The sequence below is a fragment of the Populus trichocarpa genome, chromosome 13 (assembly GCF_000002775.5).
Source record: "Populus trichocarpa isolate Nisqually-1 chromosome 13, P.trichocarpa_v4.1, whole genome shotgun sequence".
NCBI classification, from domain to species: domain Eukaryota; kingdom Viridiplantae; phylum Streptophyta; class Magnoliopsida; order Malpighiales; family Salicaceae; genus Populus; species Populus trichocarpa.
In genome coordinates, this window is record NC_037297.2 from 7,503,959 (window position 1) to 7,526,942 (window position 22,984).

General features: G+C 31.3%; 2 protein-coding genes across 2 annotated transcripts; both read right to left on the minus strand.

The window, feature by feature from the left end:
* Positions 1–5,695: 5,695 nt before the first annotated feature.
* Positions 5,696–8,021, minus strand: LOC18104215 (peroxidase 4). Its single transcript, XM_006375966.3, has 4 exons — positions 7,669–8,021; positions 6,973–7,164; positions 6,679–6,844; positions 5,696–6,304 (listed from the first exon to the last, which is right to left on the minus strand). The coding sequence occupies exons 1-4, from the start codon at positions 7,885–7,887 to the stop codon at positions 5,913–5,915; spliced, it is 969 nt and encodes a 322-aa protein (XP_006376028.1). The 5' UTR covers positions 7,888–8,021; the 3' UTR covers positions 5,696–5,912.
* Positions 8,022–15,920: 7,899 nt separating this feature from the next.
* LOC18104216 (uncharacterized) lies at positions 15,921–19,680 on the minus strand. Its single transcript, XM_052446273.1, has 6 exons — positions 19,265–19,680; positions 18,825–18,948; positions 17,608–17,671; positions 16,948–17,067; positions 16,643–16,769; positions 15,921–16,455 (listed from the first exon to the last, which is right to left on the minus strand). The coding sequence occupies exons 1-6, from the start codon at positions 19,557–19,559 to the stop codon at positions 16,400–16,402; spliced, it is 786 nt and encodes a 261-aa protein (XP_052302233.1). The 5' UTR covers positions 19,560–19,680; the 3' UTR covers positions 15,921–16,399.
* Between the last annotated feature and the right edge of the window lie 3,304 nt (positions 19,681–22,984).

The window sequence follows — 22,984 nt, forward strand, 5'->3', positions numbered from 1 at the left end:
ATTCAACTTACATTGACTTTTTCAAATATTGATGATTAATATGGATCTCAAACTTCTTAAGCCAAAAGTAAGCCAAAAGTAATGTTGCAAGGTCCCCAAAGTCCTTACTAATACATATAGTATTTTATAATATCTTGAATAATTTAGACTTACACCATTAAGCTTTTCTCTAAAATAGACCATAAGTCTTTTATCATGTATTAAAGCAGCACTAATACCTATAACTGAAACATAATATTTAATCTTAAAAGTTTTTGTATAGTTAGGCAAAACAAGTAATGGGGTCAAAATAAGCTTTTCTTTTAACAAATTAAAAGCTTTCTCTTGTTCAATTTTTCTTTTAAAATATATTATCTTTACAATTTCAGTTAATAGAGTAGTTATTGTACTAAAATATTTCACAAATCTTCTATAGAAACTAGTCAATCCATGAAAACTTCTTACATCACTTACCGTCTTAGATGTAGGCCACTCTTTTATAATCTCAACCTTAGCCTTATCCATCTCAATACCTTTTGCACTAACAACATATCCAAGAATAACAATGATCTATATGCTCATCTAATCCTTTACTATAAAACTACCATTATCAATAATTATACTACAAATCTTATTTATTATATGGCATCTAATATGAAAGATATTCTCCATCTCTTGCTCAACATCGTCTTCACTAACCTAAACATTCAAAAATCTCCTTATAACCAATAATTCACCATTAACAACATATTCAACATTAATCTCTCGCTTATGGTTTGATTGAACATTATTTCTTTCATTTTCCTCTGTTGCCACAACATGCTTTTTAACATATGAGGGTTCAACAATTTTAGGTATTGCTAATGGCTTTATTTATGCATTACCCCTTCTTTTGAAATTCAACTTCCAACCGTGAAAGTATCACAAATAATTGTCTGGTCTTACATTACCTTTTCTTTTCAATTGTTTTTCCATCTTTATAATCACATGCACCGTATCTTCAATTTCTAAATAATGTTGTAATTCAATCATATTAGCAATATATATATATATATAAACCATTTAAAAATCTAGCCATTATGGCTTCCTTTTCTTTAAAAACATTAACTTTAATCATAACTATTTTCATCTTTTTAAAACACTCATCCTTGAGATAAAAATTGCAATCTATTATATACTTTCATATAGTAATGATTACGGACAAACATCTTCCTTATGATTGTTTTCATCTCCTTCTATATGTCAATGGGTCCTTCTCCATTACACCTCCTACCTACAACAAGTTGATCCTACCAATTAATAACATAATTAGTGAATTCAACTACAACTACTTTTACCTTCTTTTCCTTTGAATATTGATGGCAATCAAATAAAAATTCCACCTTATTTTTCCAATCCAAACAAGCCTCTAGATCATTCTTTCCTTGAATATTGGAATTTTAAGTTTTATACTACCTAAATTACGATTTAAACTATAATGATCATCAAAATTCCTTAATTGGTTTAAATCCCTATTTGACTGAAATCTACCACCAAACTCACTCCTTGTCTATGTCTCATATAAGAGATTTTAGTGTTTATGAGACTTCCTTGCATGATTAACTACATCATCCTCATCCTCATAATAAGAGTTTTCAGCTACACTTTCATCTGGAGGAGAAAGTGCTCGTCTAGTTAACCTTTTAGCCTTATTCCCTTTATAACTAGGAACGTTATATCTACTAATCATTTTCGTACTTAATTTAACCATCTTTCCTATCAAAGCCTCCATCATTACCTCAAACCTATCTTTCCTTTCCACAAGATCTTTCATCTTTAATTGTATCACACTTTTTTATGACATTATGAATACCTGCAATAAAGGTTAGTAGTAAAGACAAATTTCCACACACACTTCCTCACGTGTTTACACTCAATTTAATATCACTTCGCATGAGTTTCATATAATTCAATCGGATTTTTCACTCTAATAATCTTACTATGCTATTTACCTCCTTTACTTAGGTTCTTAAAAGCAACTTATCAAATAATTAATCAAAACAACATAGAGACTTTTTATAATAAATACTCAAGAATCAAGGAAATATATGAATAGTAATGTAAATTTATACGGAATATAATAATGAAAAGAAGACATGATATAAAAGAAATGGAGTTTATGTTAAAGATTCAAAGAAAACTAACTAATTAAACTTTAAAAATTCCAAGAAAATAATTAAAATAAAGCAAGAAAGATCTACATTATCCAAATTTAAATGAAACAATGTAAGATAATCCAAGAAAAACAAGAATACAATTCATCAATATCAAGATTTGGTATGTATCTATTCAACAAAATCAAGAAAATATTAACAATTAAAATAAAGTAAGAAAGATTTATACTACCATAATTTAAATGAAACAAGGCAAGATAATCTAGAGAAAACAAGAATTAAATTCGTATATATCAAGATTTGGTATGTACCTAGTCGAAAAAATCAAAACCATATTCAAGAAACTTTCGGCCAACCCTAAAATTCAAGGGCATGTATTCGTTTATGTCATAACATGTCAATTCAATCAATTCATGCAATTTTTCTTCAACTTTTCCCCTTTTTTTATCCACACAATTTAGCAAGAACAAGATTTTTTTTTACTCTAGGCCAAAATCAAGAAAGATAGAAGATGAAGATCAAGAACATAATTTTCTTTCGATGTGTGCGACAAAAATCAAGAACCTAAGAAATATGATTTTTTTATATAGGGTTTGACTCAAAATTTAAAATAATAAGAGAATAATATAGTCTTTTTTGTTTTAAGAAATAAGACCCTAGCAAAAACTAGGATGGAAGAAAATCAAGAAACAACACAAACTAAAGATTAAAGGGATATAACCTAATAATAGCACAAGCTCTTATACCAACTAATGCGAACACCTCCTAAGATATGTTAAAATTATATTTTAATGGTTTGCAACTTGACCTAACAAAAACCTATCTTGGAGAACCAAAGTTTTACAGAATGATATATCACCCTCATCCTGCATCTATAAAGAGATGCAAACAAGTAGTATAAAATCACAACGAAGTTGATCAATCCTTCAAAGAGTTTGCAAGTTCAATTACGAACATAGTATGGAAATCACTTAACCATATAAAAGATAACAAAAATATTGACTTCTTTATTAAAAATAGTCTAACCTCAAAAAGTCTTTATAAAAGAGTATTTATATTAGAAAGAATCTCATGTCTAATAGAAAATATTTAATGGATATGGATAAACCTAATAAATAATAATAATCTAATGAACCTAAATTTAATGAAGTCCCTAATATCTTTAAAATGCCTAATAATAAGAAAAAAGATTAATAAAACAATAACTCAACTAATTTAAATAAAACTAAAGTTGTTTTTGTAATTTGTTGGCAGAATCAAAGCCCAACTTCAAATGCATGGCTCTCTCTATTCTTAAAGAATTAGAATGTATGACATATATCACTAGCAATATATGGATGTCTACTTTTGTCCAATTATCTTGGACCTTATTTCATATCATTACAACTAAGAAGAGATAACACCTATTCTTTCAACCCTTATTTTATAACACACCATTCAATAATTACATCATGTTCATCTTATAGTAATTTAATCTCGTGCACTTATATTTTGAAATATAAAAGGTACAATCTAACCACATCTTTAAAACTTATATATATATATATATATATATATATTATGCTTATCTTATTTATTCTCTATTTAATCCATTTGCTAACTTATGTGTGTACTTTTTATTTCTCTTAAAGAAATTTAAATTAATGTTCAACATAAAATGTGATTATTATATTATTGATACATGCCATGTCAAAGTTATGTAAAGATGTACACTAACTTGCATGATAATATCCTAGATATAGATTTCATACACAATTCCAAACATAGATAGAAAATGTCACTAAAGGAGAGAGTAAAACCTTACTCTCAATTTCAAGTCAATTAGTGTACTTCGATTAATATAGTTATCAAAAATTTGTAATTATTTATTATTGACCTTTGTCTTATTAATAACAACTCAATTTACCATGGTTATCAAATAACTTGGGCAATAACATAACATTGACTTTCGCTGTAACACCAATCATTTTATTCACTTTATATTTAAAGTGTTACGGTTTAGTTATAGATTTTAATATTTGGAGGTGTAAAACTACACAGTGAAGTATACCATCAGGTATTAAAGATATATAAAAATAAATATGATACTAAAATTTTGGACCTTAAAATGGTTAGGATTTAACTCGTTAAGGTAGAGACTTCTTCACGAAAGGAGATTTACCTTGAACCTTAGACAAGACCAATGGACAAAAATGCAAATTAGAATAACAATCAAATAACAATGCAGTTTACCTTAAATAGGGTGCATTGGGGATGATGAGTCTTTCCATTGCAAAACCAATCCCTTACTCGAACTCTCGCAGACCATAGGTTTTCTAGCAACCATAATACTATGTGGCGACTCCTAAACTCATAATTATAATTTTATAATTATCCCTAAATTCTTTTTTTAGCTTTTAGATAACATATAAGTTGTTTTCGACACCACGATAAATGTTATGATAAGGGAAGAAGAAAAAGATAAAAAGAAAGAAAGATGAAGGGGTTTGGTTGCGGAGGGGGGGAGGGGGGAGGTTCTTGGTTATCTATGGATTGGATAGCCAATAGGCTTGAATTTATTTATTTGCACACTTTTATTTTAGTTTGTTGTTTCTTTCTTTCACTTTTATTTTGCTTTTTTTTCACAATTTTTTTATGTTGTTTCTTTCTTTCACTTTTATCATTGTACAAAAATTTATAACTAACTTACTAAAACTTTCTCATTTATAAATAATCAGTCAATCTAAGCAGACCACCCCTTATCATGGGGATATATGACTAGGTATTACGTAATACTTATCCTACCCACCTCTAATTATGAAAGAAGAAAAATCCTGGAATTTAAAAATAATATTTATGAGTATATATTTGATATCATATGCGGTTTTTAATTATGTTCATTTTTATTTTCAAATTTTTGGGAATAAAAAAAACTTGTATTTTTTGGAATTTTATTTTAGTTTTAGAAATATAAAACGAACAATATATAATATTTTGAAAATAATTTTATTTAATTTTGTAGAACTCTTAACATATTGTTGTCGATATTTACACCTTGAATTATATACATAGGACCTGTCTTTCAGCCGATACAAAGGGACAATATGTATTTTAATTGTCATGAAAAAATTAATGCAGCCAAGTCACTAAAGATTTTGAGCAATTAAATAAATAAAGTGTGGGGGATGGCCTCAAGTGTGGGATGGTTTCAGGTTGAGGTGTTGATGTTTTTATGTTTTAAAAATATTTTAAAAAAAATTAATTTTTTTATTTTAAATTAAATTTATTTTAATATTTTCAGAATATTTTGATAGGTTATTAAAAATAATTTTTAAAAAATAAAAAAAAATATTATTTTAATATATTTTTAAATAAAAAATATTTAAAAAACATCCCTTTAATTGGATCAGACCAGCTTAGTGCGGGTTTGCAATCGAGATCAACAATGCACTTGCGAAATTTAGACTCCCTTGGACACGGGGAAAGGTTCCATTGAATGATATCGTAGAGGTTCCATGGGAAGGACAGCATTCACCTACCTTGGTAATAACGTAGAAACTACGCAGAATATATGTGCCTTACTGTTTGTAACAAAAAGTCAACTACTTTTATAGCAAATTTGAAAGTTCAATCTGATCCACTTGACCGCATCAAAGCTAGATCCTTACAAGATGGTATAGCTATAGAACTTTAGAACTAACACACACACACAACCTTTAATCAAAAGAGCTAGGGAAATTGATCACATTAATTTTTATTCTCAACTGAAATCAGAAAATGGTCGCGACGCCATGTATAAATTTAGTTGATCCTCCTGCAATTATTTCTAATCTCTCCTCTGGATCCAGTGAGAGGCCTGATATCTCCCATCTTGATCATGCCAGCAACAAAATCTGATCTGAAGGTGTTTTCATTGGAGCTATAGGTACTGACTATTGAATCAGTGGATCCTCCATTGAACAACTGTTGATCAGAATGGAGCAAGCCCCTCCTGTTAATCAAGTTCTTGTAATAATTGTTCTCAAAACGTGTAGGAGTTTGCAAATCAAGTGGTGCCAAGTTGTTGTCCCCCGAGCCAGAAGTACGTGGGCAGTTTGACCTTCTTGTCTGAGCCAAGGAACTGTCTATGGTGGTCTCATTATATATGCGTGCCCTAAAGTTTGTGCATCTTGCTTGTCCAATTGTGTGGGAACCTTACATGTATAAGAATTCAAGAGGAAAATTGTTTCGTCACTAACTATTTCATTTGAGACATGATAATACAGTATGAGTTTTTTTTTTATAGAAAAAATAATACAATAATAAGTTAGGAATAATGTCAATGGTGATTGTGATCTACTCTTGAAAGTGTATTTTTTAGGAATAGCTTAAGAAAAGGACGTGAACCTAATTCTATATCTTCCTTGATTTAATTAAAGACACTTTTAACAGTCAAGATATGCCATAAATTAAATTACATATATAAAAGAGGTCAAAGAATAATTTAATTTATTTTTTTTATAAAAAAAAAACACAATTAGTGGGGTCTTAAACAAAGCATGAAAAATTAAGTGAAGGGAGAGCAAACCAGATAAAGCCACCATATCTCTGGTGGACAGGCCAAGAGCATTGAATCTAGAAATGAGCTGGTTCAAGTTAGAAGTTGGACGTGGAATGCTATTGTTGGCAGCAGCCTGGCTCGCAGTTCTTGCATCTCTCCTTCCAAGTTTAACGTCCCATTCGGGTCCTCCAAGCTACGAATAGTACACGAAAATCCATGTCAGTAATCACATGAATATCAAACAATTTATACCTAGCTAGCTAGTTGTCTGGAACATTTATCCGGCGCCATTGACACCAAAAATTAGGATAAAAAACTCACAATAACAGTGGAGTCTCTAGCAGCAATGGCCAGTATATCAGCACATGAGACCACACCAGGACATGCTTTCTCAACTGCGGACTTTATGTTGTCAATGACCTCAAATCCTCTCGCAGAATTCTTGTTTGGAGCTGCATTTTTCTCTCCGGTGAAAGAAGACGTGTCATCAAGTAAAAGTGATCCATCACATCCCTGTCATACATATCAAGATGATACAAAAGTTAGACGGTGCCTATTTTTAACACGTAAACCATGCATGTGGCATTGTATTAATTAGCAGGAGAACCTATCAGGTAAGTCAGTGGAGAAAATTAAACCAAAAACAAAAAAGTCAGTGGAGAAAAAAAAAAAAAAAACACCATTCGTTTGATGAAAACAATATAACATTTGTGCTCCTTTAATTAATAAAGAAAAAGTTCTTGTGTTTTTTTTCAAAAAAATAAAGCAAACTTTATATGGTGAAGGAAGTGCCAAAGTATCATTAGACGCATAGGTTGCTTTCACCCTTGACAAGCGCTCAATATTGACCTTTATGACTTAATATAAATTCTAGTTACTTCGAGAATTGGATCTGTTTTGTTTTTTTTTTTTTTCCCGCAATAAAATATGAGAGGAAAATAACAATATTGCATGCATGCAAAAGCGAAGAAAAAAAAAAAGGATCACTTCCGACAATGAAATGGCTAGGGGAATTACATTAACAAAACAGTCGTGGAAGAATAAACGAAGAATTGATGCACCCATACGTGCTTCTTTGTTTATGGCAGATTGAACAACAGGTTTAACTGTTGAAAGGAGATGTGGGCAAGATTTGGAGTAGAAATCTATTGAAAGCTGAGCATTGGAGCTCCCCATGGAGAGCATAACTAGGATGGCCAAGGTTACAATGGCTTTGGAAAATGACGAAGAATCCATTGATTAAGCAAGAGCTGTTAGATGATTAGCTAGTAAGATTTGTTTGAGATGTTCAAAAGGAGTGGAACAAAGTGGTATTTATACACTGAATTAGAGAGCCTTCTCGAGGTTCTTAGGCTCGGCAGGTTACCTAACACAGGCTCTTGGTGCATGGTATTTTCTACGTTACGAATGTAGTTAAAGATGACTATTGCTAAGTGATTTTCTTTGATTGATGAAAAGATATAAAAAGAGAAGGGTTAGATTAGACTTTGAGAATGGAAACACGTTTTCTCGGCTTTGAATTGTCAGGCTACAAAGACTTATGATATATGAAGCGTGACAATTTGTCAAAAATCTAATGGTTTAGGTAAGAATTGCCAAACACAAGGGGTCCCATTAATTTGAAGCTCCTTGATCTCTATGATTCTGTGAAGACCAAGGGTATGAGATAAATCTCAATATAAATATGATGGTGACTTGCTCTCTTTTGAAAATATCGTACAAATAATCTTTGACCGTAAGCCAAAAGTATAGAATTTATCCCTCTTGGAATTTAGCGGTTAAGTTCTTTGAAGTCGTTAATTTGTTTGCTTTATGCTACGCGGGTTTTACCTATGACGCGATGGCTATAGAAGCTTCTAATTGAGTGCTGGATCTCTAACAAGTAACAAACCCTTCGTCGGATCTAATTTTCGTTCCACACCATATATAATCCGAGCTAGCTAGTGTCTATACTGATCATCGATCACCCTCGGAATGAGAATAAAACAGCATGTTCACTGTTGTTAGTTTCTACATCGAATTTCTGTGCATTCCTTGAAAGATTTTAAGCGTGCACTCCTCAAGCATTTACATGAATTTAATAAAAAATATCTTTGAAGGTTTGAACCTAAAAAGTCGAACAAAGAACCACTATGCCACCTTCTTCGACGTACTCGACATCATGTTTATACTTAAGCGTTGAATTTTGTAAAGCATGTCCATGTGAAAAGAATCAATCCTTCTAATTCAGAAATGGGCTGCCTTAATTAAAGCATAAGATTTGTGCATATCTACCTCTTTGACTTTATAATCTAGTTAGGCGTGTTGATATTGAAGTTTGGTCTTAATATAAATTTAATTAGATAATCATGAAATTTTATATTAAGTTGATCTAGTAAAGAGAATAAAACATCCTCGTAGTTTAGACAAGACATCATAATTGTTTAGTTTATATATTAATTATTAATAGACTTATTAAAGGAACTGTTTCATCAACTAGGATCGTGCTGATGATTTAACACTCATTAGTAATTACATTGATGATTTAAACGATAAAAATAAACAATAATCAATTTATATATGTCAGTTAATCTGTGATAGTAATTACTGATTAATAGACTGACAGATAAATTATTAATTATATATCTAACCAATAAATTAACCTACAGAATTAGTAAAAAAATCTTTATAACTTTACAAAAGAAAATGGGTCTGCTTTACAGACGGAATAACCCAACAGATTTTTTACGTCCCTTTCATAGCCAAAAAGAATGACTTTTTCAGGAAACATGGCCTGAGAAAGGTTGGCTGTTTAGTAGTTTGATTTTTGTTTTTGGGTTAATTCTATTAAATAATTTGACAGATTTAGAGCGTGTTTGAGAGTATGATTGTGGTTGCTTTTCAAAGTACTTTTCACTCAGAAAAATATATTAATAATATTTTTTTATTTTTTTAAAATTATTTTTAAAATTAATACATTAAAATAATTTGAAAAATCAAAAACATTTTAATATTCTAGTTGAGTACTGGATCAGTGGATCTCTAACGAGTAACAACCCTTCATCGAATCTAATTTTCGTTCCAAACCATAATCCAAGGGTCTACACTGATCATCGATCACCCTCGGAATGAGGCCTATCTATCTAGAATAAGACAGCATGTTTACTGTTGTCTGAGTGCTCAAAGGTCTACTTCAACATCATGTTCGTTGCTCTGTCCTTGTCATTTATGCTGTCCCTTCTACTGTTTAGGGGACGTCTATATGCGTGAATTTATTTTTTCATCTGCTACTCGCGGATAACTTGTGCAAGTTCTCTTAGATACTCGCTCTAAGAGTATTGTTACTATACTGAGAAAATTAAAAATAATATTTTATTAGTAATATGTTATATTTATAAATGGATATACCAATGAAATAAAACATGTAATTGTTTTGATGTGCTTTGTCTGTATATAAATTCTTCAGTATATTTATTATCGACAGATTCACAGATAATCTATAAATTATCAATAAGAGTTTTTCAGAATGATTATTTTTATCTATGATTCCGTTGGTAACATATATATCAACGGACTATTAGTATAAATACTAATAGAAATTTCTGTCGGTAAAACTGTTAAATCTAGTAATGAAGTAAATTGCATGGAAAGCAAATTGTGTAATAAATAAATTGCATGATAGATACAACATAAAACCGTAAAAAGAAAATTATAAATAAATTGATAGATTAAATATAAAGATAGAGCATTGAGTTGAAATTAAATAAATAGAAAATAAATTGTAAAAAGATAAATTGCAAAAGAGTAAATTACAAGTATAAATATCTTGACAAAGCTTGTATTGAAATTGCATATCAAGGTAGGCAAAAAATAGTACAAAGAGTTATACTGCTTAAATACTATTTTAAGATCTAAGTATACTTATGATGCAAATATAGAAAAAAAAAATAACCGACTTAAAAGTTAGTTTTTGACTAGAAAAAGGTTTTAATTAGGATAAATTAGTGAAGGAAACAAATTATTGATTTTCAAATTAATAGAATAGGATTTTAAATCTTTTAAAAAATTTAAACAGGAAAAATCTTGTGTTAATTTCACCTTAAAATTGGTGCTGTTTAGCAAGAATTGGTCGTGCTAGCTGCCAACTTTTTACTTGAGAAAATGTGTCCGTGGTTGGAATTTTGTTTTTTTTTGTTTTTTTTTTTTTTTTGAAGCTCAATATCTACCAATGAAATCTAGTGGGGCAAGGCCATCTCCATCGTTGGTCCAGACAAGACAAGATTTTATTAATAAAAGGTTTCTTTTAATGTTAAACACCACCAGTTGAAATATGCCACGTGTCACTTGAAAGTCATATTTTATGGTGACTTCCATCGACCATTAACAAATAAACCTGTTATGTTTACCGGAGCTAACCACGAATTTAATTGTTAAAAATATTCCATAAAATTGATAATAATAATAATAATAATAATAGTTTAGTTTTTTTCCTTTAAACATCCTCGAGAAAAAAAGAGATAAGCTTAATTTAATAAATGTAGCTAATTAACAGCCTCAAACCCGACAAAAATCCACCAAAAAAATCAAGCAGGATTGACAACCTTGTTCTGCCACAAATCAAATCATTTTCTGTGTTTTTTCTAGGTTTCAGCATCGGCGAATGCGCCAGCTCTCCACATTGTATGCCCACGCGCCAGGGCGTGAGGCGCATGTGCCACCCCTATCTAGTTCAGGTCCAGTATTCTCCAATCCGTTCCAGCAGCTCTCATAGGTGTTTTTCGGATCCCAAATAAATTTTTTTTCAGTTTTGAATAAATCGTAACACATTTATAATTTTTATTCTTTGTTATTATTGTGAATATTTGAAGTATGAGGTTACATCTCACACTTGTGGCTACCCTAGGGGGGTAGGGGTATGAACCCACTGTCAGTTTATTTTTTTTTAGCAGAATAGGGATGAAATCTATATACCCTATGATGGGATTGGAATGACGGGAATAAAAGATTTTATTAATGATATAATAGTTTGTTCTCCGTACAATAAGTATGTTTTTGGAGTGTAATGTGGTTGTTTTTTAAAGTATTTTTTATTTTAAAATATATTAAAATAATATTTTTTTTATTTTTAAAAAATTATTTTTAATATTAGTATATCAAAATGATATGAAAACATCAAAAAAAAAATATTAATTTAAAGTAATTTTTTATTTTATTTTTTAAAAGCATTTCCAAAATATAATGCCAAACACACCCTTTTGTAAATTTGTTCTCGTGTTTTTTGCTTTGGCATGACATTGAGTTGTGTTTTTCTTGTTGCTAAAGATCTGCCTAGGTTTCTTCTCGGATATCGCATTTAATGCTAAACAATTTCTTGATGTTAGTGTTGTTTGATCTTGCTTTATTTATTGATATGTATATATATATCATTACTCAAAATTAGCTTAAGAATTATAAATCTTAATTAGGTTATTACTTGAAAATTACATTAAGCATGAACGAGTTTTGATATGTAAATATCATTGATTTTTATATTTTTACTTCTTTCAATTATTTGAATGTTCTTCATCAATTTAAATTGATCAATGAATTGTAAATTCTAATTAAATTTTTTTCTTGGATATAGCATTAACAATAAATGAGTTGATGTTATTTGGATTAGATCGATATAGTTTTATATTGGCTTATTAAAAGTAAATAGCAATTTTTTGTACTCATTTCATAAGTAAGGATTAAGCCTTGTTTTTAAGTTCAAGTCTCAAATCACTATCCTAGATCTTAATAATTTCTTGCTTTTAATAATAAATGCACATATTTCAATTTAGGTAAATTTTTATCATATAAGCATAATAAATACCCTTTTATTATTGGAAACAAAAACGAATCATCTTACTTCAAGAAAAATGGATAAAGTAATTGTTATCTTTTCTATTATATAACCAGCTTACGAAGAACCTTTAAAAATTAGGTAAAGTTTCTAGTAACTTTAAAACTAGATGATAATTTATATTTTTAATTTTATATTAGCTCATTAAGAATATATAACAATTTTTTATGCCCATTTCAAACAAATAGGATGGGTCAAAGATGAATTAACCATCATCATCATCTTCCTAGGTTTAATGTCAATATTTCAAACAAATTAAATGGTTATGGTTCCTTACAAGTTTCTCACGCTTTATTATCTCCTGGTAGCTTGTTCTTCTCTCGTAGCTGATTGCATGCTATCACCAAATCACCACTCGAAAACAAGCCAAAAGCGTTTGCTATATTTGAGCCATAGTTTTCAGCCCGGCCACTTCAACACCTGGGTTTTGAATTTTTATCGGTCATTAGGATTATTTAAAAAAAAAATTAAAACGATAGTGTTTTAGTAAAAAAAAATAAAAATTAATGAGTTACAACCAGGTTTTTGACCGGGTCTTATCAGGTCAACCAGGTTACCGGGTCAACCGGGTTACACTAGGTTTTTTCTTTCTCTATTTTTTCTTTAACTTGACCCGGTTCCAGTCCCGGATCAGCCGGGTTTCAAAACAACGTGAAAAAGGAGTTTCTGAAGTTATAAAAAAGGAAAACACGCATGGGGGCATTTTTCACTACTGCTTCGTTAATGTCAGTACATGAAATTAATTCTGGCATGTTTTATCCTTTAGTATATGTATTACAAATTCTCAATCTTGCATGTTTATTAATTATTTAATTTGTTTTTCGTTTTTTCCTTATTAAAAACTGATGATCAGCAATCTATTTGGACAATGCTGCCGCTAGGGTTGTGATGGGTCTCTTCTGTTGGATGACATTGCCATCTTTACGGGTGAGAAGACGGCCGTTCCTAACAATGGCTCTATTAGAGTGTAATTGATGACATTAAAGCTCAAGTAGAAAGAGCTTGTCCTTGCGTGGTGTCTTGTGCTGATATTGTTGCTCCGGCAGCCAGAGACTCGGTTGTTCATGTAAGCTCCAAAATAAATAATTAGTAGCATGCAAAGCATAAAATTTCTCACTCTTATTTTAGTCAATATTTATGACCTAGGCTATCTAAATGTTGGTATCAGAGTTTTAAAACCCGGACCGGCCCGGCAAGTCTACCCGGGACCCGGCCAACCCGGGCCTGGGACCGGTCCGGGTGGAGGTAAAAACCCGCTTGGGAGTTGGCCCAGTGAAACCCGGTCGACTCGGCGGGTCGACCCGGGACCCGGTCCACCCGGTCATACCCGGGTGAGACCCGGTCTATTTTGTTTTTATATTCGCAGCTATTAAACGACGTCGTTTTGGCCTTTTAAAAGGCCAAAACGCTGAAGAAGAATGAAGCAGAATTGAGGACAGTTGCAAACCTAATTAACGAAAGAGGAAATCAGCTCTTTGAAACCCAGCTGAGAAGCAGAGGAGTAGAAGACATCTTGACTCTTGATCGCTGTTGTTTCTCTGCGAAAAAGGTTTGAATCTCCTTCTTTCACTCTCTGTTTTCTTTATTCTTTGCCGTTTTTTGAATTATTGGCACCGATTCCTTCGCAGCCCAATTGCTGGCATCAATTTCAATTGCTGGCATCGATTCGTTGTTCTTTGATTCATTCGCAGCCCAATCACCTCAGGTATGTTTCTCTGTCTTTTCTTTTCTGCAGCCTGATTTCAATTTCTGCGAAAAAAAGAAAACGATTCTGTTTGTGTATGATTTGATGCTTATTACCATGATTCTTTTACCAATACCATTATCAAGTGCATTCGGCAGTTATTCTGCAAATAATTGTGCATATTGTATTGTGTTGAATCTGTTGATGTCAATTGCATTCGACAGTTTCTACACATTGCAGAAACCCAAGTTATGCCGAAGAAAAGGAAATTCTAAACCCAAGTTTGAAATCTATCGAAAAGAAAAGGTTACTGCGAATAAATTACCATATTCTCACGTGCAACTTGCTGTATTGGTTAAGAAATGCTACTGGGGGATTGACCCTCGATATTTGAATTTTAGCTTTGCTAGTGTTAATATCCAAAATGTCTGTTTATGTATTGTGTTTAGCTAGTGTTAACGATTTTTAGCTTTGCTAGCTGACTTGATAATGAAATAAAGCCCAAGTCTAGATTAGATGGTCACTTGAGTATTGTGTTTTGCCTCCAATTCAGCTGCTAATAACTATTTCCCATTAGTTTAATTGGTCAGTTTCCACAGTTTCCAAATACTAATGTATTGTGTTGAGAAACAGTTTCCAAATATTAATGTATTGTGTTGAGAAAACATGAGGCTGTCATTGTTAATTTTCTAGAGCATCAACTGATTAGTCTTTTTCTGTTATGTGTGATTAACAATGGGGCTGTCATTGTTAATCTAATAAATGGATTGCAAAGTGAGTTGGCTTGAAATTATATTTTCTCTTATAAATTATGTCAGGTCTTAAAATGTCTTCATATGATGCAAAGTGACTCAATTCCATCGATATTTGATCCAAATTTTGCTCCTATGAACACAGAAGAACTTAATGTGTTCATTCAACAAAAGTGAATATGTTGTTAATTTAGAATTTATGTTGTTGGATGTTTTGTATTAAATATTTTAGAATTTATATTTGGTTTGTGTTTTGAATATTGAATTAAATTTATGTTGTTGGTTTATAATTTAAATTTGGTTTATGTAAGTGTTGCATTGTAACTAGTTAGGTGTTTTATATAGATGTTTTTTTTTTTGGGTTGACCCGGGTCAACCCAGGTCAACCCATCTGACTCGTGACCCGATCACTTGATCGGGTCGAGTTTCAAAACCATGGTTGGTATTTCTCACTCTAGAGTAGAAACATAATTATGATAGCGAGGCCAGTAATACTTTTTAGGCCTATGTAGTTGGGTTGGGAAGAAAGATTCTCTCACAGCTAGCAGAGATTTTGCGAATTCACATGTGATCTTGTTTGCTTTTGGGTTTTAAAAATATTTTTGAAAAAGTTTAGATTTTTTTATTTTAAATTAATATATTTTTAATATTTTTAGATCATTTTGATGTGTTGATGTCAAAACTAATTTTTTTTAAAATAAAATAAAAAATATTATTTTAATATATTTTTGAGTAAAAAACAACTAAAAACACACTCTCAAACAGGCAATAGCTACCCACTTCTAATCTAAGTGCTCTCATAACAAGCTTTTCTGCACAAGGGCTCTCTTTATAGGACGAGCCTGTTTGGCTCTATGGTTGAACCTGCATTTGATCAAATTTTAAATTTTTTTTTTTTTGCTAAAATTGAGTGCGGTTTGTACTTTTGGATCGTTTTGATGTGCTGATGTCAAAAATAATTTTTAAAAAATGAAAAAACATTATTGGCATGTATTTCGGCACGAAAAGCTATTTGAAAAGCAACCACTACCACACTGCCAAACACGCTCGACATGGTAGCTCTTTCAGGCGATACAGTTTTATTTTACTACAGCTTCGTATTATCATAGCACAAAATAAAAAAGGAAAATAACTCAGCTGTGATTCCATTGGCTCGGAGGAAAAAAATTAGAGACAATTCTCCATTTCAGCTGATATAAATCAGATAATTTAAGCTTAATCTGAAAAAAAATCTTGGTATAAATTTGACTGCTGCTGCTCTCAAAATTACTTCAATCTGCATCCTTATGATTGCAATTCAAGATTTTTACCAGTGCACCAATTAAGACTCACCGTGACTTCCGTCGAACATTCTTTTGTTGAGAAAAACAACTCGGCTTGTATCAAAATTCATTTGCAGAAAGCGGCCCATCTTTTATGACTGGCAGCAGTATATATCCTACAGCGGCTCTAGGTTCCCTTCAAGGAACTGGAGTAACGGAGAAAAACCATTACCATCCCATGAACTGGATAAAGAAACAAAAGAGAGGAAATTGTGATATCATTCAAGATGTTTCGCCCATCTCAGAAGCTAGAGCTTGCAACATAGTTCCACTAGAAATTGTGTAGAAACAAGAATCAGAAACTCAAATGGTCAGCAAAATGAAATAAATGCATAATATTTACAAATCTTGTAAACAGAAAACTCATTACCCGTAAATTTTACTCCCTGCAAAATAGAACTTGGAAAATTGCAGAGAAATCTATCCAGGTTCATTTCCTTGAACATTTTTCTATGGAAAGACATAATCTTTCGCCCAAGGATTTTCCGTGCATTAAACTACACCCAAACATTGCCAAGCACACGAGTTAGGAGGCATTTACAGCAGAACATGAGTGTTAAACTATTCTACATGTACATATAAAATTTCATGCTTAGTCTGACTTGATAGCTCATCCTATAATGTAGAATATTCTCCATCTCGATCCAATCAGTCCAACTCATTACTTGAACCAACCTCCTCCTCGGAGAGTTCAAATGCATCGATTTCTGCAAAGTAAGCTCTCTGCTGCTCAATATAATCCTGTGGCAGGGCATGCTTCTTCTCATCTCCATCAGACAGTGCCCCACATCGTCTCTGTAAAAACATTGTAGAGTTAAAAGTCAAGCTAAATGAGTTTAGATATGCATTTCTTTTAAAATCTAGAGCAAGAAAGCTAATTTACAAAATGATGCAAGAAGAAACAGAACAGTTAATTTAACAACCGACTCTACATAGGACAAACTATTTCATGACCACAGAGAAGAACAATTATTAATTCCCTTAAAATTGCCAGCAATGCTTCAAATAAATACTCGATCAACATTATACAGGATGTAACCTGATTATGCTCCTAAAAGAAAATAGTAAAAGGGTATCAGAAAGCAAAACGTGTGAAGAACTTATCAAATGCTTCTTTATAAGAGCACAGCCCAAATTTCTCAGCTTGAAATCAATGGGAGAGGGTAGCAATAACAATAGAAATCATCCATATGAGCACAGAAATCAAAATGACCCAATGACCAGGAGATGCACGCCTCCTTACAAAATTTTAGAATTAAAACTGATTTGCTTAACAATAGTGAAAACAATGCCAAAGCCAATGGTTAGAAGTACAGACTACATTGATCCCCCAACCTTTTTGCGATGCACTGCCAAGGACTTGGATGGATGAGTAACTCCAACATCATTCATTTTATACCTGCAATGGAGGCAAAACCAGAAAGACTTTTGTTAATGAAGACTGGAAACAAGGTTGAGAGAGCATAATGGTATGACAACACATTTGTTTTTCATCAACCAGAAAGATCTATAATGAGAGAATCTGCACATAAATGAATACATAGGGAAGCACATTGGAGCAAAATATTACATGAAATTAAACCAATTAGCAATATTTTCATGCAACAACAAAAATAAGTTTTTTAGTTGAAGCAGCATATGCTATTACAATTGCTAAGATTTCAGTTCGTGGACTTCAAGGCTTCTCATATCTGTGTTCGACCAATATCAAAGTCAGAGAACCTAAGGAAAACCGAACTCAGTTAAAGAGTGGTTGGCAGTGTAGTAGCGGTTGTTTTTCTAATAACTTTTTGTGCCGAAATGCATGTCAATGATGTTTTTTCATTTTTTAAAAATCATTTTTGACATCAGCACATCAAAACGATCCAAAACATACAAACCATATTAAATTTTAGCAAAAAAAAAAACAAAAAAAAATTTAAATTTTTTTTGGGAACGCGGTTTGCACCGTGTTCCCAAACGCTTACTTGGCAGTTTCACCAAGTAAGCATAATGTTGTTTACTACACCTTAAGCATCCATCAGAATACATCTATGAGAGATGAAACCAAAATAAATAACATGAGTTCCAATAAGGAAAAAAAATACATTTACATCCTTTTAGACCATTTTATCCCTCCACTTTGCACAGAGTTTCAAATTATTAGAAATTGAATTGCTAAAAGACCACAGACCTCTAGAACATAAGTAGCTATCCTGTTTTAACATGTGAATTCACAATTGGCACTAAATACCACAAAGCCACTACCATCAACATTCAAAATTCCACAATTCAATCACTTATTCATTTACAGAGGGAGTAGATGCCTTTTCAAACAATAAAAATCCAGTTAGACATTGTCAATAAAATGTTAGACACTGCCAGCTCTTCTGAATACAAACCTATGTAAATCGATGATTCATTCATCACAAGAACGATGTAAAGTAGCTCGCTGTTTCGAATCACAGTTATAACAATATCTATACGTGTATTCATCTTCATGTTAATGAATTCGTATTAAGTGGGTAAAAGAAAAAAGAAAGACAAAACAAAGATAGTGAATGAAACTTTACGAGGCGAATTCGGTCTTCGGTGCAGGAGTGAAACTTGCCCTCCCTTTACTCTTCCTTTTACCTTCGGTAGACTGTCTCCGAGTGTAAACTGAATGCGGCTCAAAAATCTCATCACCGAAACTTCCTAAATATCTCACATCATAAAACATGATCAATCTCATTAGCTCTCAGAATTCAGTAAATGAATAAATACATAAACCCGGAGAAATTTACCAAACAAGCATACTCCCTCCACAATAATATTGCATCCAAAAATAACACAGAGAAATCGAATTGTGCTATATCAACAACAATACACAAAAAGGGTAAAAACCCATTAAAGAATAATATCATTCATGGCGAAAGTTAATAAGATAACAAAAACCCATAAATCTAAAATCACGCAAAGAGCAATTACTCGATAAAAGAAAAATAGAAACGAACTGGAAACCCTAGATTACCAGGGAGAGGAGAGGATTCAGGTGGGTGAGAAGGTGTCGGGGGCGAAACGGCGGCGGATTTGGAAGCAGGGGTCTTGTGGGAAGGGGTGGATCCAGGTTTATTTTTGGTGTTTGGGAATTTATTAAGAGAAAAGGAGAGAATGGATGGTTTCTTAAAAGAAGAAGAAGAAGGAATGTTGTTAGTCGATGATGTTGAGGAAGATGGTGAAAGGTTCGTGCAATCTGCCAGTGGCTTTCTGCTGCTTCTTTTCTTATTATTATTATTATTATTAATCCTAATATTCTCTGCTTCCATTGTTTTCGATAGATTCTGCTGCTGTTATTAGACACTATATAGATGGTGTGAAGAGGAAGCTAATAATGAGAATACAGCGTCCGATATTTATTTAATTATTTGTATTGACGAGCGGGAAATTCTGCAACTGGAGGAGAATGGAGATGTTTAGAACTAGATAACCGGCCGTGATTAAAAGTTTTCTTGAATCGTTCAATTCTTTTTTTTTTTGTTTAAACAGCATGAAATGTCCTTAAAGTGTAATTAACTTCAACGTTAATCTTGACTCGATTATTAATCCAAATTTTAAATTAAACTATTTAGGTTATTTATATGACTTGATTGATTTAATAAGATTTACATGAATAATATGTTTTTTTAATTGAAAAAAAAATATTATTTATATTTTATAAAATAAATTAAAAAATATATAAACTAGTAAATTAAAAGGAGTTGTTAATATTAATTAAATACTACATCGAAAAACTAATTTTTATAATATAAATAAAATATAATACATATGCAAATATCTTATATTGACTGTTATTTTTTTATTTTAAATGTTTTTATTTATTCTTAGCGGCTAATTGGTAATGCTAAAAACATATGATTTTTTCTTATTTTTCTATAAAGGATTTTTACAAATATAGCTAATTTATATGAAATATAAAAGAAAAGAAATTAAAGACAAATCAAACTAATCTCTTTAAAATATCATGTAAATAAAAAAAATAAGAAAAAATTCACTATTAAAAAACAAACAGTTAATTTAATAGAAATGGTTAATGAAAAGGAATAAAAAAATAAAAAAATAAAATTAAAAATGAGACCAGACATTCATAAGTCAGGGCAACAAGCTTGATCTTAATAAATAAATAAAAACTCAATCATGTGATTGGTTTTTTTTACCTCAGCATTGTTTGCTTTTTTTATTTATTAAGTGGATGACATGCAAAGGCTATGGCAAGGGACATGTTGCCTTTTAGGCTACTGCCTACAATCTGGATATCATTGCATTAGCTAAAAATCGAGAGGTTCTAAAAGTCATTTTCAATTTAGTTTGACCTAAAAACCTCCACAAACCACCTATGTATCTTAAAAACACTCCAAAATCACTCTAAAAAATAAAAATAAACTGGATAAAAAAATCTAGACAAAACCCAATCTATTTTTCAAGCTTGTTAATAGAAAAAATCTATCATCATTGAACTTCTCACGTTGAATTAAACCAGTTGACACCATGAATGACAAGATTCCCATAAAAAAATGGTCATTCACCATTTTTTTTCTCTCCTTTGCCATTTTTAGGTGATTTTCTCTTCTCTCTCAAACTTGGGGACTAAAATATTACAAAAACTAAAGGAATTGCAGTGTAAGAAAAAAAAAAGGTGGTCTAAACAAAACTTTATTTGAGATTGACCATAAGATTTTCATATTTTACATTTTGGTCCTTTTTTGTTGATTTTTTTTCTTTCCTTAACAAATTTTAATAAAAGGGTCATTAATTTGAGCATAGAAGGCTCTTGCAATTTGTTTTGAGATTTAGAGTCTCATAAAACATTTATAGGTTTTACTTTATTTCTTTAGTCTCAAAGAACTCTTGCAAATTTCAGTTAAAGCCTGCCATCAAGAGGTTCTTGCTATTGAGTCTCAAAAAACTCTCATAAATCTTTATTTACTTTTGAGTATTAAAGGAATCTTATAATTTGTACTCAAAACCCGAAGAGTCTTAGAGGACTTTTGCAAGTATTTCTTTAGTTTTTGAGTCTTAGAGGACTCTTACAAATTTAAGTTAAATCCTGTCATCAGGAGGCTCTTGCAATTGAGTCTAAGAGACTATAAAAATCTTTCATTGCTTTCGAGTCTAAGAGAACTCTTGCAATTTGTTTTGCAAATGAGTTTCAAAGGACTCATGAAAATTTTACTTTACCTTTTATCTTAGTGGACCCTTATGAATTTAAGTCAAACCCTACCATCATTAGGCTCTTATGATTAAGTCTTGGAGTTACTTTTGAGTTTTATAAGACTCATATAATTTGTTTTACATTAAAGTCTCAGAGGACTCTTGCAAATCTAAGTCGACCCTTGCTACTAATAAGCTTTTGCAATTAAGTTTTAGACAACTCTCACGAATCTCTCCTTACTTTTAAGTCTTAGCAAACTCTTTCAATTTGTTTTGATATTTAAAGCTTTGAAGGATACTCGCAGGTTTTTCTTTAGTTTTGGACTCTCAAAAGACTTGCAAATTTAAGTCAAACCTCGTCATCAAAAGGCTCTTGCAATTGAGTCTAAGAGACTCTAAAAATCTTTCATTGCTTTTGAGTCTAAGAGAACTCTTATAATTTTATTTTATTTTTCAATCAAGTCTCAAAGGACTCTTATTGATTTTTCTTTATCTTTTTTTGTCTTATCAGACTCTTGCAACTTTAAATCAAACATTTCCATCAGGAGGCTCTTATGATTAAGTCTTAGAGGACTTTCATATATATATATATATATTTCTTTACTTTTGAGTTTTATTAGACTCATGTAATTTTTTCTAAAATGAAGTCTTAAAGGGCTTTCATAAAAGTTTCTTTATGTTTTGTCTTAGAGGACTCTTGCAAATTTGAGTCGATCCTTGTCATTAAGAGGCTTTTATGATTTAGTTTTAGAGGACTCTTACGAATCTCTCTTTACTTTTGAATCTTAGCAAATTCTTTCAATTTATTTTGATAATTAGAGCCTTAGAGGCCCCTTGTAGGTTTTTCTTTAGTTTTGGACTCTTAAAGGACTCTTGTGAATTTAAGTCAAACCCCGTCATCAAAAGGCTCTTGCAATTGAGTCTAATAGACTCTAAAAATCTTTCATTGCTTTTAAGTCTAAGAGAACTCTTGCAATATTTTTTTTGCAATCGAGTCTCAAAGGACTCTTTCTATTTTTTTTATTTTTTTATCTTATCGGACTCTTGCGAATTTAAATCAAACATTTCCATCAGAAGGCTTTTATGATTAAGTCTTAGAGGATTCTCACAAATATTTCTTTACTTTTGAGTTTTATTAGACTCATGTGATTTTTTCTAAAATCAAGTCTTAGAGGACTTTCATAAAATTTTCTTTATGTTTTGTCTTGGACTCTTGCAAATCTAAGTCGACCCTTGCCAATAAGAGGCTTTTATGATTGAGTTTTAGAGGATTCTTACAAATCTCTCTTTACTTTTAAATCTAAGCAAATTCTTTCAATTTGTTTTGATATTTAAAGCCTTAGAGGACCCTTGCAGGTTTTACTTTACTATTTAAGTCTCAAATGACTCTTGCATATTTAAGTTGAAGCTTTCCATCATAAGGCTCTTGCAATTAAGTCTTAGAGGACTCTCAGAAAGCTTTCTTTACTCTTAAGTCTTATGGAACTTTTATAAATTGTTTTGCAATTCAGTTTTAAAGCAACGTCATAAATTCTTCTTTACT

Coding starts and splice junctions, on each gene's coding strand:
- LOC18104216 (XM_052446273.1), bottom strand. CDS start 19,559: ATGGAAGCAGAGAATATTAGGATTAATAATAATAATAATAATAAGAAA. Junction 16,770..16,947: donor TTGAACTCTCCGAGGAGGAG/GTTGGTTCAAGT, acceptor GTTTGGGTGTAG/TTTAATGCACGGAAAATCCT. Junction 16,456..16,642: donor GCAGGGAGTAAAATTTACGG/GTAATGAGTTTT, acceptor TTCTTTATCCAG/TTCATGGGATGGTAATGGTT.
- LOC18104215 (XM_006375966.3), bottom strand. CDS start 7,887: ATGGATTCTTCGTCATTTTCCAAAGCCATTGTAACCTTGGCCATCCTA. Junction 6,845..6,972: donor CTAGAGACTCCACTGTTATT/GTGAGTTTTTTA, acceptor TACTATTCGTAG/CTTGGAGGACCCGAATGGGA. Junction 6,305..6,678: donor AGATATGGTGGCTTTATCTG/GTTTGCTCTCCC, acceptor TATACATGTAAG/GTTCCCACACAATTGGACAA.